General features: G+C 43.3%; 1 protein-coding gene across 1 annotated transcript in view; it reads right to left on the bottom strand.

Moving 5' to 3' along the window:
• ALDH1A3 (aldehyde dehydrogenase 1 family member A3) overlaps window positions 1-17,929 on the bottom strand; it is a 31,962-nt gene extending 14,033 nt beyond the window's left edge. Inside the window, exons 1-5 of the mRNA XM_081888617.1 lie at window positions 17,741-17,929; window positions 8,666-8,770; window positions 3,888-4,028; window positions 2,357-2,486; window positions 1,362-1,423 (exon numbers count right to left, since the gene is read on the bottom strand). Of these exons, the coding sequence (XP_081744743.1) occupies window positions 1,362-1,423; window positions 2,357-2,486; window positions 3,888-4,028; window positions 8,666-8,770; window positions 17,741-17,842 (540 nt within the window). The 5' untranslated portion in view covers window positions 17,843-17,929. The remainder of the gene's footprint in view (window positions 1-1,361; window positions 1,424-2,356; window positions 2,487-3,887; window positions 4,029-8,665; window positions 8,771-17,740) is intronic.
• Between the last annotated feature and the right edge of the window lie 4,848 nt (window positions 17,930-22,777).

The raw sequence follows: 22,777 nt of genomic DNA, 5'->3' as shown, positions 1-22,777 counted from the left end.
CATCAGATGTCAACCCTAGTCTAGTCTAACACTATACTGGCCACCTCCCAGCAGTGGTAAGGAAATATCCCAGAGTGGTATTTTATTCCAACAGCTGTGTAAACATTCTCAGCCTAGTTACAAGCATCTTCTGCCAACAAAAATACCTGTTGTAGATTTAAGTAGAGTTAATTGCGGGTGGTGATCTTCCCCAGCAGCGTAATCAACAGAATTGGCCATGATACGCTGGATTAACCATTATGCTAAGCAAGGGACAGACTAGCGCCCCAGCCACTCCAAAGTCTCAGCTGCGGTGCAATTAGCTGGGAGTTTTCCCTAATGCGGAAAAAGCAGCTCCTAGCACTAGACTCTTTATATCGCCTGCAGCTCAGAACGCAGCAGCTTCTCCCGCTACTAAGTAAAGGGCTGTAGTTCAGTAGGAGAGCATCTACTCTACATGCAGAAAGGCCTCCTAGCATCTCCACATAGGCCTTCTGAAACCCTAGAGCAGGCTTCCTCAACCTCAGCCCTCCAGATGTTTTGAGACTACAATTCCCATCATCTCTGGCCACTGGTCCTGCTAGCTAGGGATCATGGGAGTTGTAGGCCAAAAACATCTGGAGGGCCGAGGTTGAGGAAGGCTGCCCTAGGAGGTCACTACCAGTCAGTATAAACAAAATCGAGCTAGACGGGTCCATGGCTTGATCCTGCATAAAGCAGATTCCTATACTCCAATGGAAGGGAAGTGGAAGTGGACACACCCAAAATTGTGAACAAAGGAAATAGGACCTTACTAGGGCTCAGGGCTCAGTTAACATGCCATACACTGGCAGTTACCTAGCAGGCCACCACCAATATTTTGATCTCTCTGTGTCAAGACTGGGAAAAGCAAGGCATTTGTATCCTAAACCTCTGGGGAGAAAGGTTATGATCCAGAATGAGAAACACAACTTGTTTCGAAGTTTAAAGGAAACCAATTTACTCCTCAAGCCGCCACATTTGACATTACAGATAGATATCCGTGTTGGTCTGCCATAGTCAAAACAAAAAAAATTCTTTCCAGTAGCACCTTAAAGACCAACTAAGTTAGTTCTTGGTATGAGCTTTCGTGTGCATGCACACTTCTTCAGATACACTGAAGTGTCTTTAAGGTGCTACTGGAAAGAATTTTTTTTGTTTTGACATTTGACATTGTGAGCGGAGATGAGGATTTTATTTATTTATCCATTCTTCAAAGCCACTTGGAAGTGTGTTGGCTAGATTGTCTTGAAATCTCAGAAACTGAAGGAAACATTAACATTATTCACTTTAAGAGGCAAAAATCAAGATGTCGGCAGTACAGAATACTTCCCCAGAAATGCAGAAGGCTACATTCTACTCACCGGTGTAATGGCACCACAAACCCCCACAGGCTCATGTCGGGTGAAGCAGACAAAGTTTTCATCTGCAAAAGTTTTGAGAATGCAAGTCATCTACCTATGATGGTTGTGATGTGAATGATCCCATAGGATCAAAGATCCAATGCAGCTGGGGAAAGCATTTTTAATGCTAAAAAGCACACCCCCTTGGCTTTTTTGTCCTTGGAATTGCTGTTTACTACCCATAGCACCCATAAAACCTGTACAGTACTCACAACCAGATTGGGACCCTGCAGCTGTTTCCCCACCAAAATAAAGAAGGCTGGATTACTAAGCCTGGTTCATACATCACGCTAAACCATGAGTTACCAAGCTATGGTTTATAGAACCATGGCTTACCGTTATATGTAAATCTGGTCCAGAGGCTTCACTATGGTTTGTTTACTGCCAACAAACATCAAGATGAAGCATTGCTTATGAACCTTGGTTTGTTTTAACTAAGGCTTGGTGTTATGTGTAAACCAAGCACCCTTCCTTAACCATGGTTTGTTCGACCACTCCATCCCAGACCAGCATACAAAATCAGGAGGCAAGAGTAGTTGAAAAACCAATATTTGATGAACAAGGCACGGGTTCTTTTTATAGTCTATAAGCACTATGTTTGCTTGAACACACTATGGCTTCTTAAACAGTAGCTTCATATTATGTGTGAACCAGCCCCTTCTTTATACCTCTCTCCTAAGCATATGAAAGGAAGATTGCAGCTGAAAGCCCAGCAACATGGCCAAACTATGGTTTCACAGTCAGCAGTAGGCTTCAGGCAGCCTGTCTGAAGTGGATTTCTAATCCTGGTTTATAGGTAAATTATGGTTTCCTGTCAACCAGGGCAAAGAGGAAGGAATCTGAGAACTGTTCCTGAGAACCAAAGCCATATGCTAGCCATGGCTAACCTCACTACAGGTTACTTCTGTTTGCCAGACCTATGAAGTTACATGTATAAGACACAAGCTCCAACTTACCCACAGGTATAGTCTTCCCCTGAATTTTATCGGCCCAGCCAGCATAGTATCTAAGTGTCTTTATGCAGCCTTCAAGGTCAATGAAAAATGCTTGCAGAAATGGTTTCCCTGTGTCCATTGTTTCCAAGGTCTGGAATGAAACAAAATATCAATTCCCCACACTATTTGCTATGGGGGTATATTACTGGGAATGGGTGAACCTGTCCATTTTGGTTTATCATTCCTCCAATCTTAAATTCAATCTACATTTCCACATCAGTTCACTTCCCCCCCTCCCAAGTCCTCTGGAAATTCACCAGTATTTTAGTGCAAATTTCACTTAAAATATACACATGGTCATTTGTAAGCAATTTTCCCTAATATGCAAAGCAATTTTCCCAATATAATGCATTTTTGTATAACATTTTCAGTAAGATGTGCATTTTCATGCGTACTTTAATATTTGCATTTTTGTACACATTACTTGGCTGGAGAACTCCATCGCAAAATTCAGAGAACTGCAAATTTTGAAAGATGGCTGCGTTTCATTTCACATATTGTTTTGGCATGTGTGAATTAAGCAGTTCCCCTTTCAATGTGAACTGAACTGAATTTCTTCCACATCTCTGCATACTACTATTGTCTAATCCTCATGAAGATTCTCCCCACACCCTTCAGTGGAAGCAGTAGGTGACCAAAGTTGCAGGGTAGGCCCTAACATTAGACAGAGTGAAGCGGCTCAATTTGGGTGCCATGAATGTGCAGTAATTGGTAGTTATTGAATTTATTATTGTATTTTTTTTCCTCCCAGAGACACATTTGCGGTATTGTCTGTCTTGTATCAAAGTAACATAGCTAGTCTGGATTACTGTAAACCTTTACTTGGGGAGGAGATCATTTACTCTTTTGCCTCAGGCCATAAAAGGCCACACACTGATGCTGTTTTCAGATAAGTGATATTTTAGAGGTTCTCAATAAAGCATCATTTAGTTCAGGGATGGGGAACAGACAACTCCAACTCCCATCAGTCACAGTCCTCATGGCCAACGGTCAGGGTGGATGGGAGTTAAAGTCCAACAACAAGAAGTTCCCCATCCCTGTTCAGGTATATGTGTCTCCAATGACAGAGAAGCAAATATGAGTTTGTGTATACATTAATAGGTAGGTTTCTTCAGGCTGAAGAGGACAAAGGTTTCCACCACTCCCCCTCACTAATTCCACTCTTTCCTGAAACCTAGAGTTTACTACCTGGTCTAAATGAAGGAAGGAAGTTAGCTGAAAAGTCGTAATCTCATAAGTTGCCTAACCTTTGAAACAGAGCCAAGAACTCGGTAGCCAACCCACAACCTTCCAGAAGTTGCAGGAAGGCATCTCCCATCACCTCTGATTATTGGCTGGGAATGAGGAAGGTTGAGGTCCAACTACATGTAGGGGGCACATGTTGGCCACCCTTGGTATTGTAGAACCAATGGCTTATGCATTGCAGCGTAAGTAGGCTCTTAACGTTTTCTGCCTTAATCTCCAGACCAGACACACTTCAGACATCACTTACCGCCAACACCACTCTGTCTCGCTCAATGAGGTCGGCCAGCTTGTTGAGGAGCCTTCCTCGGCTCACAGCATCCATTTGTCTCCACAAAGATCCTCTTTGGAAAGCTGCTTTTGCTGCCTCTACTGCTTTATCGACATCAGGCTACCATACAAAAGACCAAACACAAAATAAAAAGACACACACTGTTAGATGCTTCCATAGCCCAACGCCCTCCATATGTTTTAGACAACAATTGCCATTAACCACAGCCAGCACAGCTGGAGTGTCTGAAGCTGATGAGAGTTTATCGTGTGTTTCGCTCTATAGGACACACTTTTTCCCCTCCAAAAATTGAGGGGAAATGTGTGTGCGTCCTATGGAGTGCATGCAGGCTCCTTGGCTTCAGTGATAGCAACACGAAGCCTCCGAAGCACAGAGGGAGCGCTCCCTCCACACTCCGGAGGCTTTGTGTTGCTTTCGCTGAAGCCTGGGGAGTGAGAGAGGTCGGTGTGCATCGACCCCTCTCACTCTCCAGGCTTCAGGGATAGCCGCCTGAAGCCTTCAGAGCACAGTGTGAGTTCCCGCTGCGCTCCGGAGGATTCAGGTTCCTTTCACTGAAGCCAGGAGAGTCTTGCTCTCCCGGCTTCAGTGAAAGGAACCTGAAGCCTGTGGAGCACAGAGGGAACTTGCGTTGTGCTTCGAAGGCTTCAGGCGGCTATCCCTGAAGCCTTCAGAGCACAGCACGAGTTCCCTCTGCACTCCACAGGCTTCAGGTTCCTGCACGAAACTAGATGGTTAGCTCATACTAGCAGATGAAGAAAGCAATGGGCCCAGAGAGAACCAGGAGTGGGGCAGGGCAAGCCCACTGAAGGCTTCTTCACCATCGATATTAAAATACATACAGTATTTGGTTGGCTATGATCAAAGTCCTTCACTCTATTCGTGGGCAGAGAAATCTGGAAAGAGTTGTCAAATATCATTGGCAACATTGAAATCCTCCTGCAGTCTGTGGGAAAACCCTCAAAAAGGAAAATTTATCTGAAAGTTTCTTCCAAATCATGTTCCAGGTGAGGAACTGGAAGATTCTTTTTCTTCCCTCAGTGGCTAGCTGAAGTATATTTCCACCCACTCAAAACAGTGAACATATGAAGGTATTGATTGGGTTGTCCAGCAAAATACACTTCCACCTCTCAAAGCATCATTCGCAGAATCACAGCAGGTGAATAATCCCTGCTCTGGCATGTGACTACATTTGGTTGAAAAGTTTGACCTTCATAGCTCCCAGAAGATTATTTGAATACCTCTGTGTGGTTCAAGATACTGCAGTGTCATTATTTACGGAAATGGAGACACTCGGTTGAAGTTCCTCAACGGAAAAGGTCAAGCCCACGTCAGCGCTCAGTTACAAGACTACGAAGGAGGCCCAAAACAAAAAATCGCACAGACAAGAAAACTATGGGTAGGGCAGACATTCCAGTCATAACTCACCCAGTGCTTAATCAGTGTTATGTTTCATGGATGTTGCAATACAGAGGCATAAACATGCGGCTAAAGTGTGGGGTTAGTGAATGGAGGACTAGATCCCTCACAGCTGTCACCAGGCACTATTAAATGCCTGCTGAAAAACTTTTCTATTCCACATGGTCTATGCAGGAATGGGTCCTTCCACAATGGTTAATTGATGTCTGCTTTTACCTTTTTGTTGTTTTTATTGTATGCTTTTGTTTTTTTATTGCTGTAAACTGCTTTGATTTTTCATTGCACAGTGGTACACAAATATTTTTGTAAATATATAATATACAGTGGTACCTCGGGTTAAGAACTTAATTTGTTCTGGAGGTCTGTTCTTAGACTGAAACTGTTCTTAACCTGAGGTACCACTTTAGCTAATGGGGCCTCCCACTGCTGCCGCGCCGCTGCTGCGCGATTTCTGTTCTCATCCTGAAGCAAAGTTCTTAACCCACGGTACTATTTCGGGGTTAGCGGAGTCTGTAACCTGAAGCGTATGTAACCTGAGGTACCACTGTACAACAGAGCACAATAAAATTCCGTAAGACAATCAGCAAGCAAAACAGTGTAATATTTGCAGGGTGTATGTGGGGGGGTGTATCTCTCAAAGACGCTGTACAGATCCCTAATAAAAAGACAGTGGGCAAAGAGGATTTCCAGAATGTCATTTATTGAACAATGCAAGATGCACCATTATATAATTGTAGAGTTGGAAGGGTCCTCAAGAGTCATCTAGTCCACCCCCTGCAATTTCAGGAGTCAAAGCTAAAGAAACACTGGCAGATGACCATCTAAACTCTGCTTAAAAATCTCCAGTGATGGAGAGTCCACCACCTTCCCAGGTAGTCAATTCCACTGTCAAACAACTCTTACTCCCAGAAAGTTCTCCCTAATGTATTCTTGAAATTTCATTTCTTGCAATTTGAATCCATTGGTATTGGTCGTCCCCTCTGGGCAACAGAAAACAAACTTGCTCCATCTTCCATGAGACACCCCTTTAGATATTTGATGATGCATATCCTATCGCCGGGGACGCAGGTGGCGCTGTGGGTTAAAGCCTCAGCGCCTAGGACTTGCTGATCGAAAGGTCGGCGGTTCGAATCCCTGCGGCGGGGTGCGCTCCCGCTGCTCGGTCCCAGCGCCTGCCAACCTAGCAGTTCGAAAGCACCTCCGGGTGCAAGTAGATAAATAGGGACCGCTTACCAGCGGGAAGGTAAACGGCGTTTCCGTGTGCGGCTCTGGCTCGCCAGAGCAGCGATGTCACGCTGGCCACGTGACCCGGAAGTGTCTGCGGACAGCGCTAGCCCCTGGCCTCTAGAGTGAGATGGGCGCACAACCCCAGAGTCTGTCAAGACTGGCCCGTACGGGCAGGGGTGCCTTTACCTTTACCTTATCCTATCGCCTCTAAATTTTCTTTTGTCCAGGCTAAATGTACCTAACTCCCTCAACCATTCTTCCGAAGGCTTTATTTTGCAGACCCTCTATCGTCTTGGTCGTCCTCTGCACACATCCCAGCTTGCCAATATCCTTCTCAGAAGTGGATACAGTATTCTAGCTGGGGCTTAACTAAGGCAGAATAGAACTCGAACTCTTATTCCCTTGACTATACTTCTGCTGCATTAGGTTTTTTGGGGGGACTGCTGCTCATCACCCTGTTGACTCATGTTAAGCTTGTGGTCTACTAAGACACCTAGATCCTTTTCACATGTAAAATTGGTTTGGCTTTATTGCACAGAAGTCTACTTCTGTTTTAAAAGCAAACACATTTTCTGTGATAAGGAAAGCTATGGGAAACTGCAACAGCAGGATAACAGTTGCTTGATGCGATGCAAAGTCTCCTTTCCCCACTTTAGGGCATAAACCTAAACAAACTAAGCCTATTTAATTATTTAACCTTTTATTTTGCCTGCCTGTAAATCTTCATTTTTATGTGAGGTCACACTCTCTTTCCATTAAACAAAATATGAACACAATGGGAAGCTTTCTTCTCTCTCTCTCTTCCCTTTTTGGGGGTCACTTTCCCCCTTTTAAATCAGATTTAGGTGCAAGTTATGCAAAATGAGAGTCTATGTTGTTAACTTTGTTGATAGAATGTATGTATAAAACCTCTAAGCCAACTTGACATTAAAATAAATAAATGCATCTCTCTCTCTCTCTCTCTCTCTCTCTCTCTTCAAAAAAAATCAGAACAAATATCAACAACTGTTGTGTGCAAACAAATCAGGACAATACATAGCTACTGCAGTGCCCAACTCCACACTAACTGGTAGCCCCTTAAAAAAAAAAAAGGATGCCCAAAATAAGCTCAAGCCATTATGGAGTCTGCAGTGCAAAAAATACAAATGGCAGCCATTTATGTTAGTCACATAATAGGTAATTTAATGTATTTAATGATTAATGGTGCCCCTCCACACACCTCCTGGGAGGGTTGAAAGCCAGTTCTGGCTTCTTCCTTCCTTATGCCCTGCTCCATTTTGAAGATCTGGCAGCAGGAGAAGCCCCTTTAAAGTGAACCCTATCCCTGTCACAGGAACTCTGCCATTTCAAGTGAAACCAAGTACAGGCACTCCCTGTCTGCGCAAAGGTGGCATTCTGGGTCATTGCATGTTTGTGTGAAATTGCGTGTAACTGGAACACCCGCTGAAAAAGCCTGCAAACGCCCTCTTCCACCCTGTCCCCCATTTTGTGATGATTCCAGGTCACTTCTGGATTCAGTGCAATGTGCATGTGGTCGCATGCATATCAGACACACCTAAAACGGTTGCTGCCTGTAGAACAAGAAGTCACAAAGAAACACAAGCATGCCTTTTCTTATTTGTTTGCGCGACCAAGCTGGAATGTGGGCTGCCTAACCCAGGTTGAGACTCTTGAGAGTCCCATGGACTGCAAGAAGATCAAACCTATCCATTCTTAAGGAAATCAGCCCTGAGTGCTCACTGGAAGGACAGATCCTGAAGCTGAGGCTCCAATACTTTGGCCACCTCATGAGAAGAGAAGACTCCCTGGAAAAGACCCTGATGTTGGGAAGAATTGAAGGCGCAAGGAGAAGGGGACGACAGAGGACGAGATGGTTGGACAGTGTTCTCGAAGCTACCAGCATGAGTTTGACCAAACTGCGGGAGGCAGTGGAAGACAGGAGTGCCTGGCGTGCTCTGGTCCATGGGGTCACAAAGAGTTGGACACGACTAAACGACTAAACAACAACAACAACAAACCTAGGTTGATCGCTCAATTGTGTTGCCAAAATGTAGCTATCAACAACCAGGTTCAAGGAAGAAAATCAAACAAACCTTGTCCCCCTCTTCGACGTCACAGATCTTCTCGGCCTTTGAAGGGCTAAAGGTAGGGAACTTCTTTCCACTCTTTGATTCATGCCATTCATTGTTAATAAATATCTAAAAGAGAAAAATAAAGGTTTCTGCATCATGAGAAGAATAAGCTTATCTTCTCCCCAACATGCATGTTTTTCATGCGCAGGTTACGGTTGTTACGTTTTGTTTCCTTTCATTTTTTAAAAAATCAAGGAGCATTTTATTGTGCTGCTGCCTCTTGCAGTCTTGATACCGGCTCACAGTTGCAATGTAAGACTGCACTCCTCTGCTTGCTTACTAGGCAGTTACCCTCCAAGTCAATATGTACGACCTTCATAGGACAGGACCTTTGCAGCACAAGGGACGAAAACATTCAACTTCCAGGTACAAATCTGCACATTGCAATGGGAAGTTGTAGGAGAATGAACATTTTCAGCTCATGTGGGAGATTCACACTCAATACAGTCCAAATGGAGATGTTGACCCAGTTCACATGTAACACAAAGTCAAACCACAGTTCACTGTAAATCTGTGAGTGTGTGGGTGCCTAGAGAGGAGATTGAAGCTGCTTTGCAGCAGGAATAATGCATGAGAAGCATTAAAAAAGCCGTGATCTCCTCACGGGGACTATAAAGGCTCACATGTTCATTTTAAACCATGGTTTGGCTTTGCGCTACATTATAACTGAGCCGACGAGTCCCACTAACATCTAACATCTGCACATTTTACCATAAAAAGACTCATCAAATACTGAATATTCATCTAACGTGTCATCTTAAAGAATCTTTGCTGCCTAGTCAAACAGATCACACCCCTGTTGGCATTATTTTCACAGGCATTGCTTTGGATATACAGTAGTACCTCGGGTTACATACACTTCAGGTTACAGACGCTTCAGGTTACAGACTCCGCTCACCCAGAAATAGTACCTCGGGTTAAGAACTTTGCTTCAGGATGAGAACAGAAATTGTGCTCCGGCAGCACGGCAGCAGCGGGAGGCCCCATTAGCTAAAGTGGTGTTTCAGGTTAAGTACAGTTCCAGGTTAAGAACGGACCTCCAGAACGAATTAAGTTCTTAACCCGAGGTACCACTGTACCCGTCAAACTTAAAGTGCTACCATTTGGTCAACTGCAAAGGCCAGTGAACATTCCATTTTAGATTGATTCATTTGTTATTGATATCTGTCTTACCTTTAAAGTCAAGCTCTCTGCCTGGATAACTTAGCTGGTTAAAGTGTGGTACTTCATATGCCAAGGTTGCAGGTTCGAACCCCATAATGGGAAAGCTGCATATTCCTGCATTGCAGCGGGTTGGACTAGATGATCCTCAGGGTCCCTTCTAATGCTACAATTCTATGATTACCACAAACTGATTTGGACAAGGTTTATTAACCAGAAGCCAGGAGCTGCTGTGGGACTGGAATATGTTCTGCACTTAAGACAACCAGCTTACCAAGAATCAGCCTATACACAGTGAGGGGGCTGGGAATCCTGTTCCCCACATCTGGTGTTGACCCAGTTGTGCTTCCCAGCTTGTTAAGGATGTCACACTAAGTGTTATTTTGCTATAGCATATGGGTAAGTGAACTGGCGCTACTAACCACTGAGCCTTGGGCTTGCCGATCAAAAGGTCGGCAGTTTGAATCCCCACGACGGGGTGAGCTCCCGTTGTTCGGTCCCAGCTCCTGCCTACCTAGCAGTTTGAAAGCACGTCAAAGTACAAGTAGATAAATAGGTACCGCTCTGGCAGGAAGGTAAACGGCGTTTCCATGCACTGCTCTGGTTTCGCCAGAAGCGGTTTAGTCATGCTGGCCACCCAGAAAACTGTCTGCATACAAACGTTGGCTCCCTCGGCCAGTAAAGTGAGATGAGCGCCGCAATCCGAGTCGTTCGCAATTGGACTTAACTGTCAGGGGTCCTTTACCCTTTTTTAAAAGTGAACTGCAAAGTTGAGAGAGGTTGGCATGGAAGGGATGTTCCAATCTTAAAGTTTCACATCAGTTTGCTATTATTTTTTAAAGACCGCATTGAAATCGATCAGCACTTTAGTGCTAATTTCTCCCTATAGTCACATTTTTGCAAAACGCTTTCCACAAACACAATTAGAGAAATTGACTAATCATATTGACTGGACAGTCATTATATATGCCTACCTACAAGCAAGTCCATTGAGGTCAATGGGACTTGTTCTCAGGTGCATGCGATTGCAACCTAAATGCATATGGGTAAAGCAATGTAAAGCACTTAGCGGTTTTGACAATTAAGTGGCATTCACATTTTATTAAACAAAATAAAAATTAAGTGCCGTGCCCAATTTGTTGGGGCCTCTTTTTATTCAAATATTTTATTAAAAATAAAATTAACCCTGTGAGGAGACTCTGCAATGTAAATTACTCTGCTACTGCACTATATTTGCACAATTCACACAGGAGTCTGATAAGAGTGCTTCTAGGATATTGTTTACTACTATGCAAGTGCTGTCCTAACATTTCAGCCGCTTGCCATTTAGTTTTCTTTTATACAAAAATTCCAGTGGCAATAAAATATCCTAATAAATCCCACTTTTTGTCACTGGGCTGTTGTTGCTTTTGGTTTGCCAATGTTAACTTATAGGATTTTTTTTTAAAAAAGTTCCATCCCTCTTCCCTGCCCGCCAACAAAAACTGATCCAGGGAAACAGACTTAAACACCCTTCTTTCTTCTGACACAACACACATGGCTTTGTTTTGGGACATTTTTCTACCACAAGATATGCTGGAATTTAGCTTGAGGTAGAAAAATGATCCCAAAAAACCATTTGTGTTATGTTTTCAGAGGCCTGGGCTTTGATCTAACAAACCAATTAATTGGTTAAACAGCCCTTGCAGAAATGCTTTAGCTGGGCAACTGTAAAAACATTTGTGTTAAAAAGCAATTCAGAGGGGATGACTGTCAAATTAATTTTTTTAAAAGATCAGCATAAAACAGCAATATACCAGCGACCCAGTTTTTAATGAAAGCTTATTTGCAATCACACGGATGTTTTTACAGTTGTTTGGGGAGGGGACTACCCATAATGTGATGAGCTACTACAGTATTGCATCACACAGAGTCCATTTCTCAGCACCTGTTGATAATTCTCTTCTGCTTTCTTTTAACTATTGATTCTGAACATCATTTCCTCCTTTGCCCAAAGTTGTTTAAGCTACAAATATTTTAGAAGAACCTCTTTGAAAACCTATCCAAACAAATATGTATCAACTCAATGAATTGAAATGTCTGTTCACACAATTCCAAGTCAGGGCTAGCACTAACAGGGTGACGAGGCCTTTCCTTAAATGGTGACAAAATTCACGTTTTTCCTGAAGTAGCTGCAGCATCAATTTTAGGACTGGAGTGTGTGTTAGTAGAACAGATCCAAGACCAGAACCAAATACTTGCACAGATGCCTTACATTCACTTTGCAGTAACAAAACACACCACTTTGAAGGGTGAGGTCACTATCCTAGCCTCAGTTGTCAGGAATCGCCATTCGCCTTGATGGAATTTGTACTTCAGAAAGCCTGGGTAGGCTCAGGTACCATGTCGTTAAACACTTGAGAGAATTAAGCATCTGAAGCACATTTGCTCCTGATTTTTATAACCCTATAAAATGTTCATTAGATATCTACTATCTTTTCTTAAAAAATGAAATCATGGATGAAGCATCCCTTAAAATTTAATGCAAGCTTCCTGAATTCCTCTTCTTTATTGGAGACAAACGTTCCCCCCCCCCGAAAATCAGCTGCTGATTGTTATCTAGATTGTTATCTAGAAAACAACTTTGCCCAACTCATTCCTATTTACACTTACTTTCTTCCACATTTTCTACATACTTGGATTTAACACAGACGTGTTTTCTAAATACGTAAGACCACCATAACAATACTTGCAAGGAAAGAGTTTTGGGATTGACTCATTCAGAGGTATATACGAACAGTATGGAATGGTTTTGGGGAGCTGTAACTGATCACCATCATGATCTGACAGTCTTGTGCTTATAAACTGATTGGGGGCACCCACTATGGTGGGGCTCCAACTCTCACCAAGCACAGAAGGCATAGGCAATAGTCAGGCATGATGGGAATCACAGACCCTCCAAGTGTCCCTTTTCCCCCATCAGAGAAATGTTGGAAAGTATGGTAGTATGTCTCTATTTTCATTGGAGGGTATGGAGTTATGTGAGCCCCAAGCCAAGAAGATAAGTAACTATACAACCTTTAGAAGACATCTGAAGGCAGTCCAGTATAGGGAAGGTTTTTTTTAATGTATAATGTTTTCTTAGGTTTTTATATACAGTGGTACCTCGGGTTAAGAACTTAATTTGTTCTGGAGGTCCATTCTTAACCTGAAACTGTTCTTAACCTGAAGCACCACTTTAGCTAATGGGGCCTCCCGTTGCTGCCGTGCTGCTGGAGCACAATTTCTGTTCTCATCCTGAAGCAAAGTTCTTAACCCGAGGTACTATTTCTGGGCTAGTGGAGTCTAACCTGAAGCGTCTGTAACCTGAAGCGTATGTAACCCAAGGTACCATTGTATGCTGGAAGCCACCTCGACTGGGCAACACAGTCAGATGGGTATGATATAAATAAAAAAATTATCATCATCATACAACATAAAATGTTGTATTTTAATCTGTATTTCAACCAATTGTTTTTATATTTGATGTTAGCTGCCCTGAGACCGGTCTTGGCTGGGGAGGGCGGGGTATAAATAAAATTTATTATTATTATTATTATTATTAGGGAATAGGATGCCCCTGTTTTCACTGGAGAAATGTTGGAGTATATGGAATCCTATGCTTATTCCAAATAATGTGTATCGTTCATCCATTCTGTTTGATTTTTGAGATGGTTGACATCTGTTGTTTTCCACATTTTGGGATGGATACCCAAAATGTCAGTGTTTTTAAAATTTATGTATATGCCTACACATTGAGAATGTGTACAAGAAGGCCTCCTTAAAGACAGATATATGCACACAACATCTACTCGTACCTGTCTCCTCACCAAGATCCTATCTTAAGCAAGAGAAGTTCCTTTTATTATGGCCACAGTAGGGATGTCAGACAAACTCCACTGAGTTCACATTTAAAGACAAACCTTCCCAATTTCTACTTTCTGATACGAAAAAATACACGATCCAAACGCTGCATGTCTATGACTCTATGAAATGCAGCTATCTTTTGGAACAAGCGCTTTCCTGAACTTTGCAGTGCTGTTCTCCAGCCACGTAATGTGTACAAAAATGCACACGTTCGTGAAAATCACATAGAAAAATGTATTAAGGAGCATCCTTTTGCAAAAATTTGCACCATTTTTCAAAACGGCATACAAACGTAGAAATTTGCACTAAAACGCTGGTGAATTTTCACAAGGGCTCTCTAAGAATAATATTTGCAAATGGCTGTGAAATGTGGAGAACTGGAACCTACAAAACTGAAAGTGACAGATTCTCCCAATCTCTAGCAAGCAGTTTAACATTTTCCTGGAAATAAGGCCAATGTTCACATCATATGTGGCTGATGTGTTTTGAAATGCACATCTTATAGGATCCAACACAAGTTGTGAGAGGCACAGACTCTCCAGGTTTGAAAGCAAGACCCACAAGCTTTAATAAAGTGATCAGTTAAGGCTGCAATCCTAGTAAAAACATTTTGTTTCCCAACACAGAGCAAATGGTACCTCTAAGCAAGTTTATACAGTGGTACCTCGGGTTACATATGCTTCAGGTTACAGACGCTTCAGGTTACAGACTCCACTAACCCAGAAATAGAACCTCGGGTTAAGAACTTTGCTTCAGGATGAGAACAGAAATTGTGCTCCGGCGGCGCAGCAGCAGCAGGAGGCCCCATTAGCTAAAGTGATGCTTCAGGTTAAGAACAGTTTCAGGTTAAGAACGGACCTCTGGAACGAATTAAATACTTAACCCGAGGTACTACTGTAGGTCCTCAGGCCAGTCACATTATTCTGGCACTTGAAGCTAAAAATCCCAAGCTCCTCTCCCCATTCTCCAGAAGTTAAAAAAAGCCAGCCCAATCTGAATAATAAAAAATTAAAATGACTGAATTTACTATACTTTCATGACACCCTAATTCAGTTGCCTGAGTTAGCTGCCTAATTTTACCTAATGGTAGGGCTGGCTGTGACCGACTGCATTACTTGCCATGAGAATGTGCTAATAATATGGCAGAGGTCTTCTACTAAGGAGTCCTAAAAGGCCTGAGACCCCCCCCAACTCAATTCATCAAGTCCGATATAACGGATCTGAAATGTGGTGGCTTCTGGCTTTTTTTTTGTTCCAGTGTGCCACTGAGTGGTTATACTTCAAGAAAAGGAATTAGCTCCTCTCGATATGAATCCCACAATCTGAAGTTAACAGTGGTCAGTTACTACAGCCCAGATCAATTCTGCTAGCTGAAAGTCCTTACTAAAGGCTGCAATGTGTGGATATTGTAACTGAAAGTGATTAGTTCATCAATAGAGGCCAGACAGCTAATTAGGTTTTTTAAAAGTATTTTAAGTGGTAAAAGTCTACAGCTTGCTTAGCGTAACAGTTAAATCCATCTTCAAATAACACACGCCTTCTTCCTACATGTCCCAAGCATGTGTGTAAAAGACTCTTTAAACTTTCTTGATCAATTTTCCTGTTTTATGACTAAGGCACTTTATTTTTGTATAGGTGGAAGTATACATGCTCCATTTATTATCCGTGCATTCTTTCATTTTCAAATGAGTGAGATTATACAAGTGCCTTTAGTTGCACATGCTGCCTAACATTGCACAGAAAGAAATACACACTTAGCAATTTTCAGCAGGAGATTCACAGCAACCTTGCACTTTAAACATCACCTTTATGTTGTTTTTCTTAATTAGGGGTAGGCTCAATTTCAGGTATTATTTTCTGTTGGGACCTCAGATTTAGACACTACTTTGGGATGAGATCTTTAGACAAATACGTCAAGGAGAAGGAATAATTATAACTTTCAACAAGGCAATATTGCAACTGAATTTTAATCATGCCTTCAATTTCCATGTCTTTTCTTTAAACTGACGTTCTATACAATCTAAGAGCTGGAAATGTCGCCAAATAAACTCTTCTAACTCTTTCTTTGAGTTCTATTTTTGCTGGGGCGGTGTCCTGCTGTCAATCTAAGTAGTAACTGGTAGATGCAGTTTTCATTTTAATGGCCAAATACAGCAGGATATTTGCATAAATGCAAAAACCTGTCACAGACTAAAATACCAGCAATCTAGATCATATGCTGAATATTATTCTTATTTTAAAAGTGAGTAATACTACAGCTACGCAATTCACTACGGGAAAGCGCTCAACTTTGCAGTCCCAGCTGTTCAATTGAGTCCTGAACAGGAACAGGAATAGGCTATAGTGAATGATGGACTGGCTCATTATTATTTTAAATAATTACTTACATGAAATACGATTCATTCTGCTTCCAACATGGCTACAGGACCAATCACTCCAAACAAACCTCTTGAAGAAAATTTAAAAAGCAGGGTAGCATTTTGCTTCTACTAATTCCTAGCCAATATTAACGCCCGGGAATTTTACTATTTTGAGATGCTTCACTTTTATTTATTCTCACACCGGCAGACTCTGTGGGCTAATGCCACTATCGTTCACATACTGAACAGAAGGTATGAAATAATACTATGTGCCATTAATTTCACAAATTCAGCCTCCCTCCCCATTTGCAATAAGGGTATAACACCGACCTACCTTGCAGGGGTGGTTTAAGGATTAGCCAAACACTATTAGAAATGCAGCAATATTATGGTACCAAGGTACAGGAAGAACATGGATCTAGTCATGTCTGTAAAATACATTAATGGAGAACCAAGCGAACTTTGTGAATAACTTTTAGACATGCAAACCTAGTTCCACTATGAGCCCCCCCCTTGCTACAAAACTTTCCAATGACTGCAGAAGTCCTTTCCTATGAGAAGGTGAGGTCAACTTCCTCTAGGAGCAGGGCCTTTTCTGCAGCAGCCCCAGACTTGTGGAACATAATATACATGGTCTCATCTCTGCTAGCTTTCCAAATATGGCCATAACCTTTGAAAAGTTTACTGCTCTCCTCTCTGCCTATGGATTTCATTATTGCGATGTTTCTGTTTTTTGTTGTTAATTCAGCTGGTATATCCTCTGCTTCAAGCGTTCAGGCTATGAGTGATGTGGCTTGTATAGCCAAAACAGCATTATCCACGCACAAGAGGGCATTGGCAGGCTCAGGGGGACCCCAGGGTTTAACAAAAGTACATTTTGGAAGAAAAAAAATTCCCCAGGAAGCAGGGGAACTGCCCAAGATTGCCCAATGAGGACAGAATGCTCAGCGGCCCTGAAACACTGACTGCTGAGGAACTGGAAAACTAGATGGATGGGAATGTAAAGTTGGTGTATGTCTTATTGTGTCGTTTGGTTTGTGAGCCCCTTTCGATATTATGAAAAAAAACAGCACATGAATACTTTTAAACAAGAAAAGATATTCTAACTCAGCTACAAAGTTACCAAGGGCAAATCTTCCAAGTTCCCAGCCTTCAGTTTTCCCTGCTGTAAAATGAGCACAGTGGCAAGGTAATCTCATGCGGCTTTTGCTGCCCACAGCATGCTTGAGATGCACTATGTTTAAAAACAAACTCAAATTCTCTCTCTCTCTCTCTCTCTCTCTCTCTCTCTCTCTCTCTCACACACACACACACACACACACACAATTCTTGGAAATCGCAACCTAAACATTTTACTGTCAGCTTTTCTACATTTCCCCCTGTAAGATGCAGGGCCATCTGTGTTTTGTGGCTTTTATCCTGGAGCAACTTTTAGGTGTGCATTCTTCTCTAGTCTACTCCTTTCAGCAGGTTTTGTGGGGTCGGGAGGAAGAGAGAGAGATTGACCTCCTAAGGACTAGAGACTTTATTTCACTTTAAAATTCTCCCACCAGGGAGAGAAAAGAAGACAGAGTAGGAGATAACCACACAGAGCAAACATGAACAGAGAAACCTACCGCTGCCCCCTTACCTTGGTGTACTTGATCTCCAAGTTCCTAATAGGGTGAGGAAGCGGAGGGGTCGTTTTCTTCTCCGGCTGCCCGTTTTCTACGGCCCCATTGATTGCGGCCATCTCGCAGGACGCCTTGGTGCGGGTAGTCTCCCTCTTCCTTGCAGCCGACGGAGTCCTCCTCGGCAGGGTGACAGGCAGCCGAGCTCGCGCAAGCCTTTCCCAGGGCTTGCCTTTATGAATTCTCAGCCTCCAGCGGGAGTCCCGGGCCGAGGGCTCCCATTGGCTGCGCGGCTCTAAGCCACGCCCCGCTGCTGGTCCATGCAGCCGCTCCGAGGCTGCAATTGACAGGCGGCAGGTAAGGAAGGAAGGAAGGAAGGAAGAAGGAAGAGAAGGCGCCGGGTGCAAGGCGCGGGACCCAAGCAGGTGCGGAAGATCAGCTGCAGCTTCCTCAGCAGAAAGGGGTGTGTTTGTATATATACATATATATGGTGTGTGCATGCGCGCGCGCGCGCACACACACACATAATGTCTCTGTTTCTCTATCAGCCTCTGCCAACCGGATTGTGTACTACAACTCCCATCAGCGGTTGTGTACTACAAATCCCATCCGCCCCAGCCAGCTGGAGCATATATAATAAATACTGTGGATATGTGTGTACGTGTGTATCCTTTTTCTCCAAAGAAGCAGCAGCTGTTTCATTTATCCCAGCTGTGCAGCCCCCTGGATTTTTTCATTCTTTCTCTTCCCCACCTCCCCCCACCCCTTGCAAAAATAATACAATGAAGGTAATTGTTTTAAAAAAACCTCCTGGAATGGCTCGATGAGCTGGGAACGAGTTAAGAAGCCCCATCCCCGTTTGTGTTTGTTTTTTAAAAAATTGCCTTAGAAATGAGCACACGCAGCCTCAAAAACTCAAACCTCCGAGGAGGTCAGCTGTACTGCCACGCAGAGCGTTTCATATCCATCTAGAATGGTGCTGCTTGTGTGTTTAAAGTTCTCCTTTTCTCCCCTATGATCACTGCAGCGCGATGGAATGAGCTCATATCAGATTAACCCCTCCTAATCAAAAACGTGCGTGCATAATGTCCATCTCTCTCCTCTCGCCGTGGAAGAGCAGCGCGAAGGAAGCCTGGCTTGTTTGCCTTGGCTTGGCTGGGCTTGGCGCGCCTCGGGCCCCTCCCGCCCGGCTCTGGCGCTCGGCCCACCAGCTGGATGCTCCTGCTCCTAGGCCAGCAGGACCAACAGCGCGGCTCTACTGTAGGGCCCCAGGGAGCGATCCTCTGCAGCCACTATCAGCAGGGAGGGAGAGTCGAAAACGTACACGCCATAGATTTAAAACACATTACTCCCCCCCCACCTCCAGTATCATGGGAACTGTAGTTTACCCCATTCCCAACACCCATGCCAAACTACAGTTCCCAGGATTCTTTGGGGAGGGCAGTGTGCTTTGAATGTACGTTATGGGTGCAGTTTTGGGGCCTGCGTACTGTAAAGCACATTCGAAGCACATTTTGCCCCACCTCAAAGAATTCTGGGGTGCCAAGGGCTGGTGGGAACTGTAGACTACGGCGCCCAGGATTCTTTGAAGGAAAGATTGTGTTTTGATAAAAGGCTTGCTCTCATGTAGCAATGTATAAGAAAGCAAGCCTTATGAGGAACGGTTGAAGGAGCCTGGAAAAGAGGCGACTGAGGAGCTGATTTTCAAGTATCTGAAGGGCTGTCGCATGGAAGATGGAGCAAGCTTGTTTTCTCCTGCTCTGGAGGGTAGGACTCAAACCAATGGCTTCAAGTTACAATAAAGGAGATTCCAACTAAACATCAGGAAGAGCTGTGGAACAGGGGAACAGACTCACTTGGGAGGTTGGAGACTCTCCTTTTTTAAGCAGAGGATGGATGGTCGTCTGTCTTGGATGCTTTAGTTGTGACTCCTGTATTGCAGGGGGTTGGCCTAGATGACCTTTGGGGGTCCCATCCATCTCAACAATTCTGTTAATCTATGGCAGCGTTAGAGTGTGTAAGATGGTTTAAATATCAACATTTCAGAATAGACTGATTTTTAAGTATGTGAGAGTTACTTTTTTCAATGCACCCCAAATTAAAATTGCTCAACATTTAGAGTATGTAAGAGTCTTATTTCTCCATAAAGATGAAAATCTGTTGAGTTTTATAATATCTAAGAGTGAAAGCTGCTTTTGCCCTCACGGGAGTCCAATCAAAGGCAGATTTCGATGCAAACGACCCTGGCAATTGCTTGGGCTGTCAGATTTGGGGTGGGTTTGTCTGGTGGGTCTAGTCTCTCAAACCACCCAACAGCTGAAACAAGCAAGGCAACAATTCACATTTACTGCAAAATGTGTGTTGATTCATTAGAAGAAGGAAAAACAACCCAAAAGCTACAGTAGGACAATAGATTGATTAGGACCATCCATGATGTCACAGAAGAATGAGTAATTTTTTGAGTGTTCCAGAGCTCTTCTGCAAGATTCCTGCAGATCTCAACACCTTGATCACTATTTGCTAATGGTTTGGTTGATCCTAATAAAGACATTATCCTGTTACAGTTTCCGGAGTCATCTTCGCTTGCGAAGCTGGCAATGCTTGACTAAACATTTATGATGTATGAAGATGATTCATGTGAAATTTACAGCTTCACTCCCTGTTCAGAAAGCAGCAGGGGCCTAAGTGATTGTGGTCAGATTTATGTGTGCTAATTTTTTTGGCAGAGATACCTTGTTCTTCATATTATTTATGAGTCAAAGTTGTGAAATGGGCTTTTAATGCAACTTTTAAAAATGTATTCGGCAGTTGAACAAATGGAAGAGGAAGAATGAAAGGGGTGTTATTTGCTCTAGGGCAACCCTTGCTCCACTGCCTATTTTTCTGCAGAAGTTACTGATCTGAAAGTGTCTCCTGATAAGCAAGCTTAGACATCAAGTGACTCATGCAGAGAGACAACGGGGGGGGGGGGGCAGCCTCTTCTTAAGGCAAGTCATTTGGCTTCATATCAAGCATGGTGGAACAATTTGATGCAAGGATATGACAGAGTTAACTCTGCTCAGTGAAAGCTGATTGGAAGGATCTGATCGGAGCACAGTTGAATAATACAGAGACACAACAGGGAGCCTCCTCTTCAGGTTTGCAGAAGTCTTGAATGATCTGCTTTTAGTTCTGCTGGCCACATGACCTGGAAAGTTGTCTGTGGACAAACGCCAGCTCCCCCGGCCTGAAAGTGAGATGAGCACCACACCCCATAGTCGCCTTTGACTGGACTTAACCATCCAGGGGTCCTTTACCTTTTTACATTGCAGCTTTTTTGAGTGTCTGCCCTTGAAGGAATCTGCCCCCATGCCTCTGCATGAGTCCTTGCTCTGGACTTGCCTCCAAGCTCATATAGAGATTATAAAGCCAGCTGTCATGATCCTGTCACACCTGAAAGAGACACGGTACAGAACTATTTTCTCCAAGGGAAATGAAATGGAAGGAACCTTGTTCAGGGCAATAAATCATGCAGAGACCCAGCAGGCAGCTTCCTCTTTGTGGAGGGCAGACACTTTTGGCCCACATAACTCTTTAACTACAGTATTTAATTAACCAAATTCTCACCACACACTACCAGTTCTCTTTGAGGACATGAAAGGATTGAACCCACAGTTTGGGAATTACTGCCACAGTGATGAATCCAATAGCACTCTGCACCGGCTCTGAGGCACCCTGGCATGAAAGAAAGGCCAGAGGTGACCTTTTAGCTTATGGCTGATTTTAATTGTTTTGCAGAGGTTTTAAATAGTTTTAAAATGTTTTTTTTTACTGGTAATTTATTCTTTTTGTAAACTTCTTAGAGGTAGTTGTTGTTTTACAAACAAGAGGGTTATAAATTTTATGAAATTAATATGTGTGTGTGTATATATATATATAAATATAAATTTAAATGAAAGAAATGGTTGTTGCAAGGTCTCAGGCCCCAGTGGTCAGAATCCTGCATTCAGTCGCCATGTTGAGATGGAGTCCTCCAGATTAAGAGATTGCATTGTGGCAGCCAGAGGAGTACCCCTTGCAGGGGAGATCCCACAGCAATAGGTTCTGTTTCACTGCACACCAGTAAGCTTCCAGACCTGAAAAAGCAGCCATTGTACCTATCAGAACAGGTACAGTTGGGGGAGAGTATGATTCACAAGCTGGAATGATTAACAATGCAACCCAATGTAAGTTTGCTGGGAAATTTCACTGTGTTTCACGGAAGATTGCTCCCTACTCAGTGTGTTTGGAAGCACAGCTGAGACCCTGCAGAGAAGGCATGCCTCATTATGTCCTTGTTTGTTTGTTTATGTCACATTTGTTATTTTCTTCTTCCCGTTTCTCGGAATCTCAGTAATTTCGGTGCTGGGATGTGATACGGATATGGAATTCCCCGAGCCCCACTTCCCATCTGGAGTGGCTAGAGGTGTTCAAGAATGTCCTGGTCATTTGCCTGGTCTGGAAAATGACGATTTTCTTGCCTTGTACGGGATGCAATATTTACTCTTAAGATTTGTTCCAGAGTATCTAGGATGTTTCCTGTAGCTGATATCAAAAGTGGGGCAAAGACTCTTTGGCTTCCCAACATTCTCCTTCTTTCTCTTTCCTTTTCTTCATTTACAAGTAGGACAAAATTGTTGCAGCATGAAGTGCTTCTTTTCCACCCACTCCTCTCTATTCCACCCCCACCCCACCCCCATTTTCCATTTCTGTTTCAATCTGCCAGCATTTCATTCCCACTGAACATGCTTGCTGAGTCCTTAATGACCTGTTCTTTGGGTGTGTGTTGTCCTTCCTCCATTGGGGTCTTTTTGTGTAGGTAGACCATATAACACCGGTCCTAAAAGACCTACATTGAAGAAGAAGAAGAAGAAGAGGAAGAAGAAGAAGAAGAAGAAGAGTAGTAGTAGTAGTCTGGATTTGATATCCCGCTTTATCACTACCCTAAGGAGTCTCAAAGCAGCTAACAATCTCCTTTCCTTTCCTCCCCCACAAGAAACACTCTGTGAGGTGAGTGGGGCTGAGAAACTTCAGAGAAG

Source organism: Podarcis melisellensis, assembly GCF_964234715.1.
Source record: "Podarcis melisellensis genome assembly, chromosome: 14".
Classification (NCBI taxonomy): domain Eukaryota; kingdom Metazoa; phylum Chordata; class Lepidosauria; order Squamata; family Lacertidae; genus Podarcis; species Podarcis melisellensis.
Note: the sequence above shows the minus strand (reverse complement) of the source record. Positions and strands in the feature narration are given on the sequence as shown.